Source organism: Typopeltis vanoorti, chromosome 3 (genome assembly GCF_054136105.1).
Source record: "Typopeltis vanoorti isolate ZY-2024b chromosome 3, IOZ_Tvanoo_1.0, whole genome shotgun sequence".
Lineage (NCBI taxonomy): Eukaryota > Metazoa > Arthropoda > Arachnida > Uropygi > Thelyphonidae > Typopeltis > Typopeltis vanoorti.
The window spans coordinates 130,580,627-130,602,955 of record NC_143551.1 but is presented as its reverse complement, the minus strand read 5'-3'; the positions used below and the strand labels follow the sequence as shown (position 1 = coordinate 130,602,955).

General features: G+C 37.1%; 1 protein-coding gene across 1 annotated transcript in view; it reads right to left on the bottom strand.

The window, feature by feature from the left end:
• unc-13 (protein unc13 homolog) overlaps positions 1–20,898 on the bottom strand; it is a 1,156,644-nt gene extending 1,135,746 nt beyond the window's left edge. The window contains exon 1 of the mRNA XM_090416011.1: positions 20,686–20,898. Within this exon, the coding sequence (XP_090272137.1) occupies positions 20,686–20,707 (22 nt within the window). The 5' untranslated portion in view covers positions 20,708–20,898. The remainder of the gene's footprint in view (positions 1–20,685) is intronic.
• Positions 20,899–22,329: the final 1,431 nt, after the last annotated feature.

Here is a 22,329-nt window from a genome sequence, read left to right as displayed (position 1 = left end):
CGGCCCAATAAGAAAACCAAGAGACCCATGGATATCAGATTCAACATGGGAACTAATCAAAAGGCAGTTGGAAAAACAAAGAGACACAGGGACCAAAGAATACAAGAGATTACATAGAGAAATCAGAAGCACCATCAAGCAGGACAAGGAAAAGTTCTATACTAATAAATGTGAAGAAACAGAGTTCCAGATGAGAAGGCATAATTATAAAAGGATGTTTTATTTAGTTCGTTACTTAAAGCACAAGTTTAAGCCTAAATTGAATGTCATCAAAGACAGGAATGGATCATTACTAACAGAAGAGTTGGAAATCAAAAACAGATGGAAAGAATACTGTGAGGAACTGTACAGCAGAGTGGATAAAGAAAATGCGGAGTCCTCCCACCAAGAAAATTTTGATTTGGAACCTCCTCAACTTAGGCATGAAGTTGAAAGAGCAGTTAAGCAGCTCAACAGCAATAAGGCCCCAGGTGCAGATGAAATCCCAGCAGAGTTAATTAAGGCCACAGGGGATGGAGGGATAAGAGTGTTTCATAGATTGATTACAAGGATATGGGAGACAGGATCATGATGGCCTAGAGACTGGAAGAAGTTAGTTTTCATACCACTACACAAGAAAGGTGATATGAAGGCATGCAAGAATTATAGAACTATTAGTTTGATATCTCATGCAAGCAAAATTTTATTAAAGATCATGCTAAATAGGATTGAGGCCAAAGTTGAGGCAGAGATGCCCAAGGAACAAGCAGGTTTTAGGAAAGGTAGGGGTCAAAGGATCTGATCTCACCAGAGATCAGATCCTTTGCCTTAGACAGATCATAGAAAAATATAAAGAATTCAGACTCCCTCTAGTAATGTGTTTCTTAGACTACTCTAAAGCTTCTGACTGTGTTGAGCATGTGAAACTGTGGGAAGTAATGAAAAGAATGGGTTTTCCACAACACACTATCAGGTTGATAGCCAACTTGTATAAGGTGCAAGAAGCCACAGTAAGAACAGGCGTTGGATTGACTGACTGGCTTCAAGTTGGAAAAGGAGTTAGACAGGATGTTTACTTTCTCCTCACTTGTTTAGTATATATGCAGAGGACATCATGCGTGAAGCATTGGATCAGCTCAGGACAGGAATTAGGATAGGAGGTAGATTGATCAGTAATCTGAGGTATGCTGATGATACAGTACTCCTTTGTAATGACATGGAAAAACTAGGACTAATTCTTGACAAAGTTAACAAGATCAGTAATAACAGAGGACTTCTACTCAATTCTAGCAAGACAAAGATCATGGTTCTCAAAGGAAAAACAAACAGAGAAGCTCTTGAGAAACAAGTTATCTTAATGGAGAAAGAATTGAGGAAGTCAGCAAGTTTGAGTACCTGGGATCCATTATTAATGTGAAGAATTGCTGTTCAGAAAATGTCAGAAAAAGGTTAGGAATGGCTAAAACAACAGTCAGAGACCTGTCTAAAATCTGGAAGGATGGATCTATCTCCATGGGAACAAAGTTGAGGATTTTAGATGCAGTTGTTTTTCCAACAGCGACTTATGGAAGCGAGACTTGGAACCTAAAGAAGTCAGATAAGAAACAGATATCTGCTTTTGAGATGTGGTGTTACAGAAGGCTGTTGAGGATATCATATACTGAAAGGCATACAAATGAATGGGTGTTAGAAAAGATTAATAGAACTTTAAGGCTCCTTAAGGATATTGACAGAAGAAAGTTAAAATATTTTGGACACATAGAAAGGATGGAAGGAGGACTTCTCAGAACAGTAATAGAAGGTAAAGTTCCTGGAAAAAGAGGCGGGGGTGGGGGGGTAGACCATCAATGAGGTGGATGGATGGCGTGTGGAGTGACTGATCTTCAGAGTTGAGGTTGCCAGAAAAGTAAACAACAGGACTACATGGCGAGGCCTCATGTGGAACATCACCAAGCATCGGAGTGACCATACAGCATCTGTAGATGCCCAGTGAACATAGAGAGAGAGAGGAAAAATTCTACAAACAGATAGAGGGGACAGCCATGGGTTCACCACTTTCCCCACCCTTGGCCAACTTCTTTATGGAGACATTTGAAGAGAAAGCCTTAAACTCTGCCCCACAAAAAGTACCATATGGCTTTGCTACGTTGATGTGTTTGCTATTTGGCCACATGGCCCAGATATACTCCTCTCCTTCTTAACACACTTAAAACAACCAACACCTTAGAATCAAGTTCGCCCTGGAAAAAGAGGAAAACAATAGCCTCCCCTTCCTAGACACACACTAGTCACCCACCAACCTGATGGTGCCATGGTTTTCTCAGTTTATAGAAACCCACCATACAGGCAGATAGATACATTCACCAACATCCCCCCCCCCTCACAACAATATGGAGTTAAGACTATTCAACGGGGCTAAACTAATCTGTTCAAATGACCAAGCCCTAACCACTGAACTAAATCGCATCCTTAACACTTTCTCAGCCAATGGCTACCCCCCCCTCCCCCAAAAATCCAAAAAATACTAAAACCAGTTATCCACACCCCACCTTCCCCTCTTCACAAAAAAGATTACTCTAAATCCATCACCATTCCCTACATCCAAGGCACATCAGAAAAAATCAGCAAAATCCTAAAAAAACATGACCTCTTGTTACAGACCATATAGAAAATTGGCATCCCTTATCAGCTCCACTAAAGACCAACCACTTCCCCTAGACCTACCTGGTGTATACCAGATCTCTTGCAGCTGTAAACTGTCCTACTTTGGCCAAATAGGCAAGACAGCAAATATCAGAATCTCAGAACATAAGGACTACATCCAATTTCACCAGTACAGCCACTCTGGGCTTGCAGACCATTCTCTGGATACTCGCCACAGTAATACACCACAGCAAGTTCAAATATGAAAGACTATTCATGGAATCAGCCTCACCGCTTAGGAACATGCCAAACCTCAACAAATTTGGATACATGAGACTGCCCCAAACTTAGGAAACATACATCAGAAGAACTTCAGCCCAAAAGCGAAGAAACACCTAATATAGTCTGCCAGGGGGCACTCAGGACTTTAGGAAAACGGTAGCTTCCTCGCTTCGTTTCTCATTTGCTGTTATGTAGTATTTGCGTGCATGTGTCTTTATCTTAAGTTCCCATGAAGATGGCAATGTGACGTTGCCAAAATATTGGAAAGTATATATTAAAGTTGATTTAATTTATATTTCTAGTGTACGCTGTCAATTCCTTAAGCATTAATTATCATGTTTAACCAGTATATAAGCCTTTCTACAAGGTTTTAATATTGCCGGTAATGTTTTTGAAACTAGGGATTCTCTGTGTGAAACATAGTGCTCAGATATCAGTAGGGGGACTCAGGATTTAATCTTGGGGGAGCCGAGTTAAGTAGACGATTTAAGAAACCTATGACTGAGCATCTGCAACGATCACTAATTCATAAGTAATATAGAAATAAAAGACACGACACAACATAAATAAAAAAAGAATTTTAAAATTTGGAAAATTTTCTAGTGTTTTTTTTTTTCCTTTTTTTGGGGGAGGCATGGCCCTTGGCCCCCCTCTGGGTGTGCCACTGGTAGTATAACATTTGGGTTTATTTTCTTTGCAAGGGTAACAAATCCTTTAATAGAGCCTACCATTGATCTATAACGGTATTCTGTTGGCTTAGAAGTCAAAGCGCTTAGCAGTCTTCAGTTGCCAATTACACTCAGAACTGTGTTCACCAGCAGAACACTTGTAACAAGTTCACAGAACACCAGTGTTCCGGGGAACACCGGTTAAGAACCACTGGCCTAGAGACTGGATGCATTCTGTTTTCATACAATTCAAAAGAAGGGAGATATGAAGAATTGGAATAGCATTTGTTTAATCTCTCATGCAAGCAAGATTTTATTAAAGATCATTCTAAATAGTTAATCAGTAAGGCTAAAGTTGAGGCAAAGATGCCTGAGAAACAAGTTTTATGAAAGGCAAGGGTGCAAGAAATCATATCCTTTGCTTTAGACAGATCACTGAAAAGTATAAAGAATTTAGACACCCTATGGTAATATGCTTCATAGACTATTCCAAAGCTTTTGACTGTGTTCAGCATATGAAATTGCAGGAGGTAATGAAATTAATGGGTTTACCTCAACACAATATCAGGGTTTTTTTTTTTTTTTTTTATGTTGGGCCCATACACAGGAAATTGATTGGTCAACCTATAGTACATTAGGACCGTGTATGGGTGGTGGGTTGGGAAAGGAGGAATTTATTTACATTTGATTTAAATTAGTTTAAATTGTATTCGTTGGGAAACACAGCAGGTGGGAGACTGTTCCACGGTGCAGCAGTTGCAGGGATGAAGGAAGAGGAAAAGAAATTTGTTCCGTTTGTTTCTTGGTGTACTGTGAAGGGATGTTGTGCAGCAGCTGCATGTGTTCCAATGAGCTTAGTACTGAGCGGGGGAATTATTGATGTTATTTCGGATGAGCATTTCCATGGAAATATTTGTAGAATATACTTACTGCAGAGACCAAAAATCGGTGTGAAAGTGGGGGGGAGAAAGTTGGTAAGGGATGGATCATTGATAAGTCTAATTGCCCTCCTCTGTATTGAGCGAAGCATTTTGAGTGAGCTTTTAGGGGCCCTATCCCCATATGTGGGAGCAGTATTCAATAGTTGGGCAGATTTGTGGCTTGTATAATGTTAGTAGCTGTTCAGGGGTGAAGTAATGTCTTGAGCAGAAGAGAAATCCCAGTTTTTTTGAAGCTGAAGATGCAATGTTTGAGATATGTTTGTGCGAGGAGAGGTTTGATGTGAGGGTGATTCCAAGGAGCGAGATCTCAGGCTGTCCGGAAATTTGGGTATCGTCAAAAAGGATCCTGGGAAAAAGTTGTTCTTTTTTATGGGAAATAGTACAGAACTGGTGTTGAAATTTATGAGGTTATCCGAACCCCATTGTAGGATGGCTTGGAGATCAGAGTTGACAGGGTGGTGGTTGATGTTCTGTAGGATGAGTTGTGTAGGAGGCTTATCAACTGCAAAGCTGTGTATAGGGTTGATGGCTAACTTGCATAGTGAGCAGGTTAGTAGCTGTGGTAAGAATAGATATTGGATAAACCGACTGGCTTCATTTTGGCAAGGAAGTTAGATAAGGTTGCCTAGTTTCTCCTCACCTGTTAAGTATCTATGCTGAGGACATCATTCATGTAGCATTGGATGAGCTTAACACAGGAATTAGGATAGGTGGCAGATGGATCAGTACAAGGAAGAACAAGGGTGAATCCTTCACAAAATTAATGACATCAGTAAGAACAGAAGATTTCAGCTCATTTCTTCCAAGACAAAGATTGTGGTTCTCAAAGAAAATGTAGACAGGGAAGCTACTGAGAAACAAGTGTACCTTAATGAAGAAAGAATTAAAGAAGTCAGCAAGTTTGAGTACTTAGGATCCATTATTAATGTCAAGAACTGCTGTTTCAAACAGCTTAACAACAATAAGACGCTGGGTGCAGACTGAATCCCAGCAGAGTTAATTAAGGCCACAGGGAATGGAGAGATAAGAGTTAGAAGATTAGGAACAGTTAAAACAACAGACAGAAACTAGTCTAAAATCTGGAAGGATGGATTTATCTCCACAGAAATAAAGTTGAGGATTCTGGATGTGAGATTTGGAACCCAAAGAAGTCTGACAGGTTAAAGGACAGCTGCTTTTGAGATGTGATGTTATTAGAAGGCTGTTGAGGATACAGTAAATTCTCAATTTAACGGACTATTAGGGGTTAAGGGTTGTCCGTAAAATCACAACTCTTAGGAATAGTACTGAAAATAAAATACTTTCACTGGTGTGGGATTAATATATTTTAATGAGAACATTTTTATGTAAATACCATTTTACTGAGGATTGTGCTTGAAAAAAGCATCAGGTTTCAGTTGCTTTCCACCTTTATACTGTCTCTTAATAATTAACAATTGAAATCACCGAAAATGTTCGTAATAAGCAATCACCTCTGGATCTGAAGATGCGCCTATGAACGAGATGATGTCGTCCATGTGTTCTCTAACCACCGATAGTTTCAGACCAGCTGGAACCACTTCTTCTGACTCGTTGTCAACCTCCTGATCACCCATAGAACATCTTCAGCAATCTCTTCCTGGCTGAGAATTTGGTAGCTTGGGTTGCCCTCGTCGATGTCTAGCCATTGTTCAATGTCATTCTCACTGAAATTATCACCACTTTGCATCAAAGTTTCATGGAAATCAGAGGTTTCAAAACCTGTGAAAGCATATTCTGGTTCACTCCCATTCAGTAACTTGGTCCAGCCATTAATGTTGTAGTCTTTATCTCCTTCCAAGCAGCAGCAAAATTAAAGATGGCGGACTTGATGTTGTATGTGTGCAAATTTTGAAGTGTCCTGGCTCCTCTTGTATCTTCTTTGGGATAGTTTCCGTTCTCCAAGATAACCATAACCTCTTCAAGAAACTTCTTATACAACCTCTTGCAGGCAACAACAACTCCCTGGTCCATAGGATGTATTATAGAAGTGGTGTTTGGAGGAAGGAAGATACATTATCTTCTTCCATTCCTACTAATCAACTTCTCAGCATTAGGATGGGCTGCTGCACTATCAAGAAGTAAAACAGCTTTTACTTCTTCGGGAGAGATTTTCAGGAACTCATTTTGGTGGTTTTGCTCTTGAAAAACTAGTTGGAAAAAATGTCACTTGTAAATCAGGCATTCCTTGAGCTGGAATAGATGACAGGCAACTGTTTCATAACATTCTTCAAAGGGCGAGGCTTTCATGCTCTTCCAACTACCATTGGCTTGAGGCGATGCGTGCCATCGGCATTAGCACAAAGTAGAGCTGAAATGCGTTCCTTGTTTAATTTGTGGTTAGGCATGCTAATCTCATGATTGTTCGCAAGGGCATTTTTGTAAACAGCATGATAGAACAGGCCAGTCTCATCTGCTGAGACAAAATAAGACCCTCAGATTCAATGACTTCATTGATGTATTTTCTGAAGGGCTCAGCTTGTTCAATATTGGAGCTCAGTGCTTCACCACATATTTGCCTGTTTGTAATTCCATGGCATTTATGAAAGCGCCAAAGCCACCCATCATTCACCTGGAACTGTATGCTCATGTGTTGTGCTAGTTTTTCAGCAGTCAACCTTAGTTCCACACCACGAACAACAACACAACTAAGCCGCTGTCGAATGAACCACTTGTAAACTCTTTCTTCTAAATTCTTATGCTTGGTCAACTTCACATTTCTTATCCACCACAGTGAAATCACTTTTGGAGCTTTCAATGCTATATTTTAGCAAAAACTGAGTAAGTTTGTCTTTTTTTTTTGTAATGTCTGAAACTGTTTGCTTTTTCACCCCATAAAGTTCACAAACATGAGTAACAGATGCACCACTTTCCAACTCTTACTTATTAACTCAAGTTTGTGTTATCGCCAAGTCTGCTCGTTTTCTTTTAACCTCAGACATATTAACTGATATTAATAATGATTAATAATGATTTAACTAAAAATTACTCCAGCAACAGCCTAAACACCACATGTTTTGCGCAAGCAATGCTACTGATGCTATGCTACCGAAACAAAGCACATGCACAAAACATCATGAATGTATCCAAAGACACAATTTATAAACACTGCCAATCGCTTCCGATTTACCATCGTATTTTTTTTTAATTATTTCATTATCTGTATTTTTTTGTCAAATTATGTCCGTTAAATCTGAAGTCTGTTGAACTGGGGTCCATTAAATCAAGAGTTTACTATATCACATACTGAAAGGCAAACAAACAGATTGGCTAGAAAAGATCAGCAGAACTTTAAGGCTCATTAAGAATATTGACAGAAGAAAGATGAAATATTTGAACACATTGAAAAGATGGAAGGAGGACTTCTCAAAAGAGTAATACAAAGTAAAGTTCCTAGAAAAAGAGGAAGTGGTAGATCCTTAATGAGATGGATGGTGTCGAGAATGACTAATTTTCAGAGTCGAAGCCTCCAAAAAAGCATATAACACCTGGCAAGGACTGGTGTGGCACATCACCGAGCAACAGACTGATCACATGACATCTGATGATGTCCAATGAATAGAGGGATGGATTCCACTTGCAATTAATTTATACTAATTATTCAAAACCGTATAATGAAGCGTATAATAACAAAAGTTAAGAAAGCAATTTATTTTAATATAATTTTTGATATGCTCCAGATATTTTTCATATTGAAAATGATGGGAGATATGGCAGGTGAATTCTTTAAAAAAAGGTTACAATTACATAAGAGACTTGAAATAATTGAGACTATGATATTTTTTTAAAAAATGCAGAGGAAAAACATATAATAATACTGCTAGCATGGCTGGCTAATATACAATATCAAATTGTCTCATGGCTCAGCTGAAGAGAGTACATGTGAAGACAGTTCTGATGCCTTGTATCAATGACATTAAGTATCTCTGGAATAGCACATCTTTTGGAGAACCAGGGTTTAGTTAGGGAATGGCAGTTCAGAGTAGTGTGGGGAATGTACATTTCCATGCCAGTGAGGATTACTTTGGTGATAAGTTGGGTGCATATGTTTGGGTTGGAATGCTGAATGCAATAATCCAACCATGAGAATGAGGAATGGAAGTCATGGAGGCTGTCCCACTTGGCACTGTTATGATGCCAAACTACTCTTGTATGGGAGTGGCTGTATAAGCGTTGTTGCATGGAGGAGGAGATGAGCATTAGATTGTGGTCAGAATTACCTAGCGGACCCACTACATTCACTGTGTATTTGGAAGGGTCATTGGTGAGGAAGAGATCTAGGGTGTTTGTGGATTGGTTCAGGTTATCAGTATTCTGGTTGGCATCCGAATAAGTTGTATAAGGTCTTTAGTGATTGCAAATGTTTCAGCATCTCTACCTGTAAGATCTGTACAGCTGGAGGAGAAAAGCAAGCTGGTGTTGTGGAGCCAACAGCAAAATCTCCTAGGAGGATAATTTTGCTGTTGGGAAAGTGAAACTGGAAAAAATCAATTTTTAAGAAAAGGAAATTAAAGAGCTAAGAGTGGTTGGTTGCATTAGGGGAGTGATAGAGACAGCAAATGAATTTGACTGAGTGAGGAAAGGATATTTTCAACCAAAGAAGGTCCAAGTAGGGCAATCTTAGGTTGGGTGGTCTCTGGCAAGGTATATCAGAGCGGATGTATGCACAGATGTCACTGTTGGATTGAAAGGAGTTAAAGAGTGTTTAGTTTGGAAGATTGAGATGAACAGTGCTGGGGGAAGGTGAGATTTAAGTTTCTGCCGGAAAGATATGTGGGATTTAATAGACTGAAAATGGTAGTGAACACTATTAAGATTGAAGTTTAGGCCACAGATGTTGGCGAAGTGGATATACAAGTTCTGTGAGGCATATGTTTGACCACAAGGGTTATGCACATTTCCTATGCAGTGCTGCATACTGATCTCCACGGTGGCTACTAGTAGCATCACTTGATTTTTGCATTAATTTAACTTGTTTGTAGTTGATGATCCAACTGTTGTCTCCATTTTGGCATTTTTCTTCAAGTTGTCTTCAAGGATGGTGTCCTTGTTCCTTCTGGGCAATGTTAGGTCTAGTTGAGCACGTATGAGCGATTGGGGGGGGATGGGGGGGAATTGTCTTTGAACTTGTTGTTGATCGCTGTTGTTAATTTAGATGTGCTTATAGGCATGTCACAAGTCACTTTTACGAAACGTGGAAAGTTAATTCCATTCTTTCTTTTATTTATGAGTCTGAAACAATGGCACCCGACGATATTTTTAGAATCGATGTTGCATTCTTCTGCTAATTTGATGATGTCTTCTTTTAGTGATTTTCTGTTGGAAAGTTCAAAATAACAGCATTCTTTTTTTTTATTTTTGACCTCCATTCAGTCATGTACTGTTGATGCGATTAGGTCACAGAGTTTATTTGCAGACAAGGGTGAACTCTCATTGCGGCATTGATCATCGTTTAGTTCAAACTTAGTTTCCAGTGCTCGTATTTTGGAAAAAAAAGTTTCATTCATAGAATTGATGTGCTGTTTGAGGTTTTCAACTCATTTGTCATTACAGACAATATATGTAAAGAAATGCAACCAACACATTTTAATTTTGTAAAGTGCAAAACAAGACGAAGTAAGGAAGTGGAATATACTAAAGCCACTGAAGAAAAGAGTTATGTTGTGTCATCCACTAAAAGCAAACAAAGAAGTGCAAAATGACTCAAGGAATTCAAATGGTTGCACTATGAGGACAATGTTCATTCTGAAATGTATAATAAATACCCTGGAACTGCCAACAGAAACTCTATGTTAAAATTAGGTACGTAAGCTATCATGTTTGTAAAAATTAAAGATGGACACTGAGCTTATGTGGAAGTAAATTAATTGATGTAAAATTTTTGCATAAATAGCGAAGCATTCTGAGTATATTAACAATGGAATGGAATATACAATGCAATAAAAGAACTGATTTAATAAAAAAAAAAAAACACTATAGCATAAGTAAGACAGCAGATGGTCAGTTAATTCCTAATTAAAAAATAAAAAAATTTAATATAATAGGATAAAAGGAAACTATGCTGGAAAAAAAAAACAGGTCATCATTCAGTTCACTACAATCCTTTCTTATACACTTTTTATTCAAAGGATGGAAACCTATCAGTTTTTTTTTTTTTTTTTAATGATAATCCCATACACAAGAGGCTAGCTAACCTATAGTATGTCACAATGAATGGGCAAGAAGGAACTTGTTCACATTTAGTCTGAAGAGCAGTGAATTTTCCTTGGAAAATTCATGAATAAGGAGACCTCAAAAGGCAGTAGAAGAAGAAAGGAACAAAAGATGAAAAGAAATCTGTTCTGTGGGTTTCGAGTCGATGTGAAGAGGTGTTGAGTAGGTGCTGCATGTAAGGTATGGCACAAAAAGAAAAACAGCACTGAACTTTCCTTTATGACATATATTGTTGTAGTTGTTCAGTACTGTTTTTTGTGCCATACTGTAAGCGGGTGGTCCGAAGAGTTCTTGGCCTCGACCATAGACAGCAACGCTATTGGAAAGAGTTTTTTTTCAAAGTTGTTACATCTGTCATAAGCATCCATGTGAAATTGCAAGTCCTTCTATCAAGTAGTTTGTTTATACAGCTGTCTAAAACAAAAGTGTTGTCTGTATCCCTTGAAATGGATAAAATTGAGTATTGTGCAGTTATAAAATTCTTTGTAAAAGAAGATTTAATGCCAAAAAAATTCATTCGAAGTTCATTAAACTTTATGGGCACTCTTCTCCTTCGTTTTCAACAATTAAGAAACGGACTGCTGAGTTTAAATGTAACCGTACTAGCCTTGAAGATCATCCACGTGAAGGACTTCGAAAAAGCACCAGAAATCATTGATCAAGTGCATGATATGGTATTGGATGACTGGCGAGTCAAAGTGCGTGAAATTGCTGAGACTATATACATTTCTAAAGAATTTGTAGAATATATTTTGAATGAAAAATTGCACATGAAAAAGCTTTGCATAAGATGGGTGCCACACTTCCTCACAGCAGATCAAAAACGCACTCGCATGAAGATCTCTGAACAGTGCTTGGAGCACTTTAACAATAATAAAACTTATTTTGTGCATCAATTTATTACTATGGATGAGACTTGGATTCCATTACACACCAGAATCTAAACAGCAGTCAAAACAGTGGACAGAAGCCAGTTGATCGGTGCCAAAGAAGACAAAGTCTGTTCCATCAGCAGGAAAGGTCATGGCATTGGTGTTCTGGGATGCTAAACGCATTTTGTTTATTAATTATCTTGAAAAGAGTAAAACAATAACTAGGGAATATTATTCCGATCTTTTAACCAGACCAAACGAAAAAATTTGTGAAAAAAGATCCAGTTTGCAGAAGAAAAAAAAATCATCTTTCATCAGGACAATGCATCTGCCCAAAAGTGTTTTGGCAATGGGAAAATTAAGGAATATGCACTATGAATTGTTGAAACATCCACCATATATCCCAGATTTGGCTCCCTCTGACTTCTATCTCTTCCCAAAACTAAAACTCTATCTTGCTTGTCAGCTTTTTCTTCAAATCAAGAGGTGATCGCAGCTGTAGAGGGGGGGGGGGTATTTTGCAGATCTTACTGAGAATCACTACAGGGATGGGATAATGGCCAGGAGCATTGCTGGAATAAATGTATTAGTCTTAAGGGAGTTTATGTTGAAAAATAAAAATAATTTTGAAATTATAAATTCATGTTTTCATTGTATTCTTACAGACAATATCACCACTTGCTTCTCTGGTTGAATCAATCAATTTTTCTTCAGGGTTTGATTTTTATTTTCAAACTCTTTCATTTTTTTCTTGAATGATGTTTGTGTATTTGAGTCTACAGTTCACCTCTGAAAGCTGTTCTACTTTCACTCTTTTTAAAAAACTTTCTTACATACTTTTCAGTTCAATATGAAATTCAATTTTATCCTCCTCAAAAGTAAATATTGATCACTTCCAATTTCAAATCATCTGTATACTCTTGTGTCCTGAAATAGTGGGAAAACATTACTATCAAAACAATAACATATTCAGAGACTTTTTTTATTTCTTGTATCTTCTGTCCATGTGAATTTATTATTATAAGGTGCCTCCATGCAGTCAAAAAACTCATCGCAGGAGACCCAGCATTGACATACTAACCATTATTCACACAATAACTGTTATACTTCTCCTTAAACTCATTCACAGATGAAGCATTCAAAACCACCTCTGGCAATGCATTCCACCCATTTATAACCCTCCAAGCAAAAAATCTAGTCCTAACACCCTTGTTAACCATACTCTTACACAATCTCCAGGAATGGCCCCTCGTTCTCTCCCTTCCTGCACTGGTCTTAAAAAAAAGTTATCAGTATCAACCCTATAAAACCCTTTTAATAATTTATATGCCTCTATCATATCTCCTCTCCTATATCTATCAACTAGTTTTTGAAGCCCACAGACCTTCAATCTATCCTCGTAGGAAATGTTCCACAGGCCTACAACAATTTTCGTAACCTGCTTCTGAATCCTCTCCACTGTTTCCTCATCACCAAGAAATCCAGGTGACCAGATCTGTGCACAATAGTCCAAATGAGGTCTTATTAATGCTTGCTTGTCAGTGTGTTCTTCAATAACCATGTAATTTGATGTCAAGTTTTGTCAACCCTTGCAATATGCCCACGAAACTTAAGTTCTCTGTCCACAATAACTCCCAAGTCCCTAACCTCATCAACTTCTTGCAGTTCTTGTAAGAAGTTGCAAGAACTGCTCTCATCTTCTTGCAGGTTGTGGTGATTTGTGTAGTACAAGGTTCCTTGAATGGAAAGGAATGTAGTGCACTGTCATCAGCAAAGCTGTGTATCACTGGTAGAAAGAAGAGAATGGGTGAGAGAAGAGCCCTTGGAACACAGCAGTAGTTGGAATGATAGAAAATAAGGGCCTCTCGATCATCACATACACTACACGTCCCATCAGGATATTGGCAATCCAGCTGCAGATATCACAAGACAGACCAAATGATGGGTGCTTACTTAATAGACCCTTGTGCCAGATGCAGGTCAAAATCTCGGAGATAACCTGAGACTTGGCAAAATTTTTGCATGATATTTGTCTAGCAGATTCCTTGTTGATTGACCCTGGCAGAATCATGCTAGCAATCATTTATTAATGCCAAACTCCACGTCCTAATATTTCTTACTCTGAATTCAAAGCATTGAAATCACTTAAGAATAACAATAATTTAATTATTACGAAAGCTGACAAGGAGAAGGCTGTAGTTATTCAAGATAGGAAGGAATATGAGAGAAAAATGTCTCTATTACTCCACGACTATTCAACTTATAGGCCTCTTACATCGGATCCTACCAGGAGTCAATTGAAGAAACTTAATTCTCTTATAGATAAAGTATCTACATGGAATGAATATCAAGAGAAAAAAACTTAAAACCTTCTTCGGTCATCCACCTAGATTGTATGGTCTTCCGAAAGTTCGTAAACCAGGCATTCCGTTGAGGCCAGTTGTAGATTGCATAGGTTGTCACACTTACAAAATTGCAAAATTTTTACCAAATTTTCTCACTTCTTCAACTAGAAGAACTGATACTTATATAAAAAATACTTTGGATTTCAAAAATAAAATTTCAGATCTTCATTTGGACATTTTGGATATCATGATCAGTTTAGATATTGTTTCTTTATTTACAAATGTTCCTTTATCTGACAGCATTGAATTATTGCAACAGGAATTCCTTCAGACATTGTAAAATATCTGAAGGAATTCCTGTTGCAATAATTCAATGATTTTGTAATACATTCTGGTTATTTTTCCTTTAAAAATAATAAGTTGTATCAACAAATTGAAGGAACAGCAATGGGCAATCCTCTTTCTCCTGCTATCTCCAACTTCTTTAATAAACATTTTGAACAACATTTCTCCCAGACCTACTCACTGGTTCAGATATGTCGATGACATTTTTGTTATATGGAATGGCTCTTCTGATGAACTTCAACAGTTTCTAAGTTAAATGCCCTTCATCCAAGGATCCAGTTTACCCTAGAAGTAGAATCAAATAAGAAGTTAGCCTTTTTTAGATCTTCTAATTCTTCGCAAACCAGATGGTAACCTACATTTCTCAGTCTATAGAAAGAAGACTCATGCAGGCCATTATATCCATGTTGAATCTCATCACCATCCCAGTCAAAAGGCAGGAACTATTAAAACACTGGTTCATTGGGTCCACTCCTTTTGTTCTTCAGACGATCTATTACAGAAAGAACTGCAATATATTACTTCTTCCTTTCTATCTAATGGATATAAGAATTCCTTCATCAAAAGCTCTTTGAGCAGTTTTAATATGTCTTCCTCTTCAAATGCAGAAGAAATAATGTGCACTCCTATCCGTTATGTATAAGGCATTAGTGAACGTATAGCAAAAGTTTTAAAACCACTGAATATTTTTGTTGCCTTTCGACTGTTCAGAAAAATCTCCACCTTTCTCACTTCTCCTAAGGACAAGCTTCCACATCTTAATTATCCAGGTGTTTACCAGATTCCTTGCGCTCGTGGATTATCTTATTTTGAACAAACAGGAAGATCTGCCCCATTTCAGCTAGAACAACACCATTCTTATATTCAATACCTTGAACCTGAACTGAACAGTCTGGACTTGAAGAACCTGCCATCATCACTAGACAGAGTTCATTGGAAAAAGACAAGAGTCCTTCACAAAAGTCTGTTCCTCATGGAACGGCTTTATAAAGAAACATGTGAAACTTTATTTCAATCTCCTAACTTAAACAGATCTCATGGTTTAGGTCTATCCCCTTTATGGGAGATAGTACTTTATAATTCAGCTAATCTTTCCTAACTTTTTATTGTATATATAATTTTTTTTTTTTTTTTGTTAGGAAATTTATTGACCTTTTTAATTATCTTAACACTACTTAGGTGGCGCTTTTTGGAATTGTCAGTTATTGTTTAATTTGAGCTTAAAATGTAATGAAGATGCCTGTGACACACAGGCGAAAATTATACTATTAAATAATCTTTTTACGTGAGTTTTTCCGTTATTAATTTTGTGTTTATATGTCTGCTCAGTTTGCCATTATTAAAACTCTTTGGTATGGTATACAGAGTGAACAACATATGCACAGATGCCATCTTTGAGTTAAAAGAGGTCAAAGGGTGTGTAACTGGTGAGAAGTTCAAGATTAGATAATCCAGGAACCCTGCTTGAGAGACTAAACATGGTACTTTTTCAAGCAACTTCAGGTCTCCAATAAGCAGATTGATTTCATATTGGATTATTACAATAGTCTACCACCTAAAGAGTTTAAAGCAACCACGCCAAAGGATGATTTAAACAGAGACAATACGAACTAAGCCAATCTGGCAGTTGCTAAAGAAATTACTTGTCACCAGCACCTGGTATTCCCCAGTACTGACATGTGAGTGCTGAATGGCTTATGTTTGCTTAACCTTATTAATCAGACAAAAAACAGCTGCTTACTTGATATGACATGAATATTTTGGGGATCTGGGTAAAGATGCGGAAGATGCAAATTTATAAGAGGAAAAACAATGGATATTCCAAAAAATACTCCATAAAAAAAAAAAAAAATGCTTAAGAGGCCTGAACAATAAATGGAAAAGCTACCAAAAAATTACCTTAGAATATATGTGAATAAAATTAATATACAGTTTTTGTTTATAAATCACTGCTGAAGAGTCATCTAATTTTTCAGCAGAGACCTTTAAGCACTTTAAATTCATCAGTAAAATGTTTTTAATTCTGCATCATTTATGTGTAAATGCTTGTTGTGCATGGAGGGGGGGGGGGGGGAATAGCAGTGTTATCTGGGCAAGATTTATTTTAAAAAGAACCTACATTTCTATATCCCTAATTTGAAATCCCCTCACCTGGCACTTACAAAATGAGTGACAGAAAGTCCAGCTTACTAGGTAAAATATATTTTAAAAATTTCTTCAAAAAAAAAAAAAAAGCAGACCATATAATAATGGATAAATTTTGTATAAAAAAATTTTAACGATATGTTGAGGATTTACCTAAAAAAATTTCCATAGCATTTGTAACTGAAGTACATAGAGGAGAAAAAATCTGAAATGCCTAAATGTGCTGCTTTAGCTTCTAAGCTTGTACTTCTACAATTTTTGGAAAGAAATTTGTAATTGTGTCCTATTAGATGAGAACTTTAAGTGTCACATTCATTTCTTAAATATATTTGAAGATACATAATGATCTGAAAATACATAATTTGCGTGAAGTGCGGTTTATAATTTTGCCTGCTATCTAATCTGTGCTGGTGGTTTCTATTTTCTAATGCAACATAACCAACCTATATCAAGTACAGTCAAATCACTAATTTTCAGCTACAAAATGTAACTGAAGTTGAATTAAATAGCTTGCCTCTGTATTCCAAAGCAAGCTGGTTAATTTTTCATTGCAAATATGATAAAAAAAAAAGTCTCAATATATGATGAAACTATGATCGAGCATGCTTATAAGCTGGTGGTTCATCCCAATTTACATTGTTCAGATTTAAATCAGGTAAAGTTTTGGGTTGGTAGACGACGAGAGAGATTTCAGGGTACAGATGTAAGCTGTCAAAAAATAAATAAATAAAAAATCCAGCACTATAGAAATCTGTAAAAAGGAAGTACTACAGAGTTTGAATAACATGCATGGAAAAGGTCATCTGACTGAAGTACTATGTTGACTTTTTTTTTATTAGTTCATATGCCACACAGCAATGGGCCATTTGTTGAAAAACAAACACAGAACATCTAAAAAAGAACTTATAACAAGTTAGAAGTATTTCACAAGTGATAGAATGATGGTGAGGTTGAGAATTAGAGCTGTAAACTTCAGCATTTCCTAAGCAAAACATGGCAGATGTATTGGGGAATGAGCACATAAAAGAGAGATGTAGATATTCTCAATATGATTTCATGCATAATGTGTAATACCCAACCAGGCTAATGGTATACACGAACCAATGCATAACTAAAACTGGTTCGGTTTTAGTTATGTAATGGTTAATGTGTACTGCTTATTGTACATTATTTTGTTCTTTCTAACCCAAAAGATGTCACTAGCATATGTGGCGAAACTAGTAGGTTTAACTATCCATATTACGACCTATTAAACTCAATGTTAGTTATCATTTATTAGATGCAAAGTGTTGCATTTTGAAATTGATAAGATTTCAAAGATTTCCTTATCATACAACTGCTTGTATGATAAGGAGTAGAGTGACAAGTAGAGATAAGGAAGAGATTGTGCTACTGTATAAAGCATTGGTCAGAACACATATGGACTACTGTGATATCAGGACTGGAATTCAAGTTATGGGAAGAGATTGACAGTGTCTACTGCAGAGTTTGGTGGATAAGCAGAAAAGAGGTGATATGACAGAATTTAAGTTAGTGAGAAGATTTTAAGGGATCATAAAAAAGCCTTCCCTGCAAATTTTGTAAAAGTGTGGCAAAAAAGGGCGTAAAGAGTATGTTTTTTTTTAAATGGAGATTGGTGAGTGAGTGAGTGAGGGAAATACACTATAGAATGCAAGAAATATAAGTTCAAGATTCAATACAACAACAGAGGTGCTGCTTAAGTGGATCCTATCCTTCCCCCCCAAACACACACACACACGCGCGAGTCTGCTGACTCCATGGTGGTTGCTATAATAATTACTCCTATAAGCTGATGAAGGCCATTCAACATATTTTCAATCCCCCACACTCCCTATTATTATGCATCTAGTAGGGCTTGGGTCAGTTCAATTGCAAAAAAGAAAATCCTACTATCTTTCCTATACATTCACTTAACTGGCTCATGAACTTCAATTAAATCTTCTGTTCCATAAATTATACGAATTATAGTTAATAAACGAAATTCTTCACACAATCTGTTTAGATCAAATTCTGCACTTCCTAAAACCTCTCGCAACTAACTTTGGACAAATGCCATGGAGATTTGGAGAAACTCAAATTACTGTGCTTGATGTCTCTTAGCATTTGATAAGGTTTGGCACAAAGGCTTTAAGTAAGTTTCCATCTTATGGTGGTGTGTTCAACATTTGTAACTGGTTTGTGAGTCTTCTCTCTGGTTGTGCATTACATGTAATGAATCTTTATCCTCAGTCTGCAAATTTTACTGAAGTACTACATCACTTCATCCTTTAAAATATGCTAGTATGTATGTTACCAGAAATGTCAGAATGTTTTATGGAAGTTATGACCTATCTTTTTTATCACACTACAATACACCTCACTAGATAAAGTTTGGCACAAAGACTTTTCAAGTAAGTCTCCATCTTATGGTGTTAAGATTATGGCGTTATTATAATAAGATTGCCAATATAATCTGCCAAGCCATTTAAGTCATCTACAGTTAAGTTTTTAAGATAATAAGAGAAAAAATTTGCACATCTTATTGAAACTATCAATCACCATCATTCAGATTATGACAATTGGTTTGATGGTCTTCCAGCTATTATATGGGCACCTCAGACTCCAAAGACTCATCATGGGGGACAAACTATTCATACAATATCTACTATACCCCTCCTTGAAATAAATGACAGACGAAGGACTCAACAACCAACTCTGGCAACGAATTCCACTTATTCACCACTCTCCTCATTCTCACACTCACACTCACCACATTCAAACCTTTCTTAACCACACTCTGACTTAATTTCCAAGGATGATCTCTTGTTCTTCCACCTCTAGCCAACTGCTGAAATATTTCCCCTATAAAACTCTTTAAGTAACTTAAATGTTTCTATCATATCCACTCTTCTCTACATACCAACCAACTTCTGCAACCCTCAGACTCTCAATCTATCAACATCGGAGACATTCCACAGACTACTCACTAACTTGGTCACTTGTCTAAATCTTATGTATAACTTGCTCACCTCCAAGGAATCCAGGCAACCAGACCTGAGCACAGCAATCCATATGTGGATGTATCAATGCCTTAGGAATAAGAACTTCACTATCTCTAAATGTGGCATGTTCTTCAATAACCACATACTCCTATGAGCTAACTTAGACACAAGGTAACTCATAGCAATATACCCCTGTGAACTTCAGCTGTCTCTATCCACCAACATCTAGTTTCCAAGCTTCAATTTCCTGGAGTGCAGTTCCATTAATCTGGTACAGAACATGTAATCTTTTAACCCCAAAATGCATAACTTGACACTTATCCACATTAAACTAACATCCATTATCTTTTGCCCATATTGCGAGCTTTTAAATCATCCTGCTGGCTCTCTACATCGACTTAACTATTATGCTATCCAACTTTGCATCATAAGCAAAAATTGAATATATTTAAACTATTTAAGTCAGGCTTCATTTTCTCACTCAGTTTTGCACTTAATAATAAACAAAAATTATTAATTATGATTTGCTGAAGTGAATATCCGTGCTTTGACAGGTAATACTAAAATATTAATATTTATGTAAACAAATCTGAACAGATGCTTTATTTTTTTAAGTGTTTCATTTCTTGGAATTACGTCTGCAAATAATTAAAAGAACAGCGGTAAAAGCAGAGACTTCCATCTGAAGTAAAATCAAGTAAGCATTTTGCATAAAACTAATTCATCTAATGATATCTGTACATTTAATTAAACATTTAAATGTACAGATATCATTATTAAATACATCTTCATATATGCTACTAACACTGTGCCCATTGAGGAAATGATGTGATAATGAATTCAAAAGTACTATTAAATTATCCATTATTACAAAGGTACTTCTTTCGTACATTATCAATCTGCATTTTAATACTATGTGAATAACCGATGCGAAAAACACGTGATTATCAGTTAATAATTTAATTGATGAAACTAATGGTATGATTCCAGCTCATCCAAAATTCGTTTTAAACTCATGCTCACCGGGAAAAACATGCTGGTAGCGGAGACTTAAGTATTTGCTAATGAGAGAACTCATGAAAGTTAAAACAGAAAACCCGTAGTGTTCACGGAAAACGTAAAAAAAAAAATTTTTTTTTCATAAAAAAAAAACTCAAGCAGAGAAACAGTATTTGTGCACAGGAAATTTACAACGATAATTAAGAATGAAGTGAAAATTAAGGATAACATACCAGTGACACACAGCAGAGACATTCTTCTAAAAGTACAAAAAAACAGGAATAAGGATATATATATATATATATTCGATGTCTGTCAGAGGAAGGCTAGTTTATATACACACATTTCATTTTACAAGCATTTCTACGCTTTCATAGAAAAAAACATTCTACAACTAAAGTTATGCATTACACAGTCCAACAGCGAGACTTGTTCGATATGACACACTTCCGCCATTGCACCGTCAAGCTGACGTCAATGACTCGTAAAGCCGGCCGGTCCATTATATTAATGAGGGATATGATCTGCTAATTAGGAAAAGGGAAGGAGCTTCGAGCTCAGTGTAGAACTTTAAAATTTTGATGAACTGCTTTGACAACATTTGCAAATACAGCAGACAAGCAAATAGATTGCTCCTTCTCTCAATAAATCAGAAATTAATTATTGAAGAGTGTTAGTATGGGGGGGGGGGGAAATCCATCATTAAAATATGTAATGAAAAATACTAGAGGTCAGAGAGTGCTTGACCTGGTAACTGCATCTAAGAATTTGGCTGTAACGAATATGACCACGTTGCCACCAATTGGTGAGACTGTTCATCAGGAGTGGATTCCAAAAGATGGCTTGTGACTAGTTGTGTGCCGCAGGGTTCTGTTCTTGGACCAGTACTTTTCAATTTGTTCATTAACGATATAGAAAAGGATCTGAGAGGAAGTGTTCACTTGTTTGCTGATGATGCAAAGTTGGGTAGAGCAATTGTGAGTGCACAGGATGTCAAAATTTTGCAGAATGATTTGGATAGTTTGGAGGACTGGGCTAGGGAAATTGGATGTCAATTTAATGTGGCAAACTGTAAGTTTATGCATTTTGGAGTGAAAAGATTAGCAGCAGTATATCACATTGATGGAACTGTGCTCCAGGAGATTGATGAGGCCAGGGATTTGGGAGTGTTTGTGGATAGAAAGTTGAAGTTTAGGGGGCACATTGCAAATGTGACTAAATCAGCTCATCAAATCACATGGTTACTGAAAAATATTTTAACCAGCAGAGACAAACCAGTTATTGTTCCTCTATATCGAGCCCTGATAAGACCCCATCTGGACTACTGTGCCCAGATATGGGCGCCAGGGTTTCTTCTTGATGGGGTGAAGGTGGAAAAGATCCAGAGACGAGTGACCAAGATGGGGGCAGGTCTGTCGAATGAACCTTATGAGAACAGACTGATGATTTGTGGGTTGCAAAAATTGGTTGTTAGGCGGAAAAAGGGGTGATATGATTGAGACATTCAAATTACTGAAGGGTTTCTATAAGATCAATCAAGAAGATATTTTTGAGAATAGGACTGGTGGTGGGAGGGCTAGGGCCCATACATGGAAGCTGGGCAAGAATGTGGTTAACAAGGGTGTTAGAGCTAGGTTTTTTCTTGGAGAGTGGTAAATGAATGGAATAAGCTGCCAGAGTCTGTTGTGGGTGCTATGACCGTGAATGAGTTCAAGGCGAAGTATGATAGATACTGTGTGAATATAGAATAGTTGTTCTTGACATGATGTTAGGGCCTCCCTCGATGAGTCTGTCGACTTCTTGGAGTTGCCTGAAGTAATAATAATAATAATAAGAAGAAGAAGAAGAAGAAGTGTGGTAAATGAGAAGGTTCATTT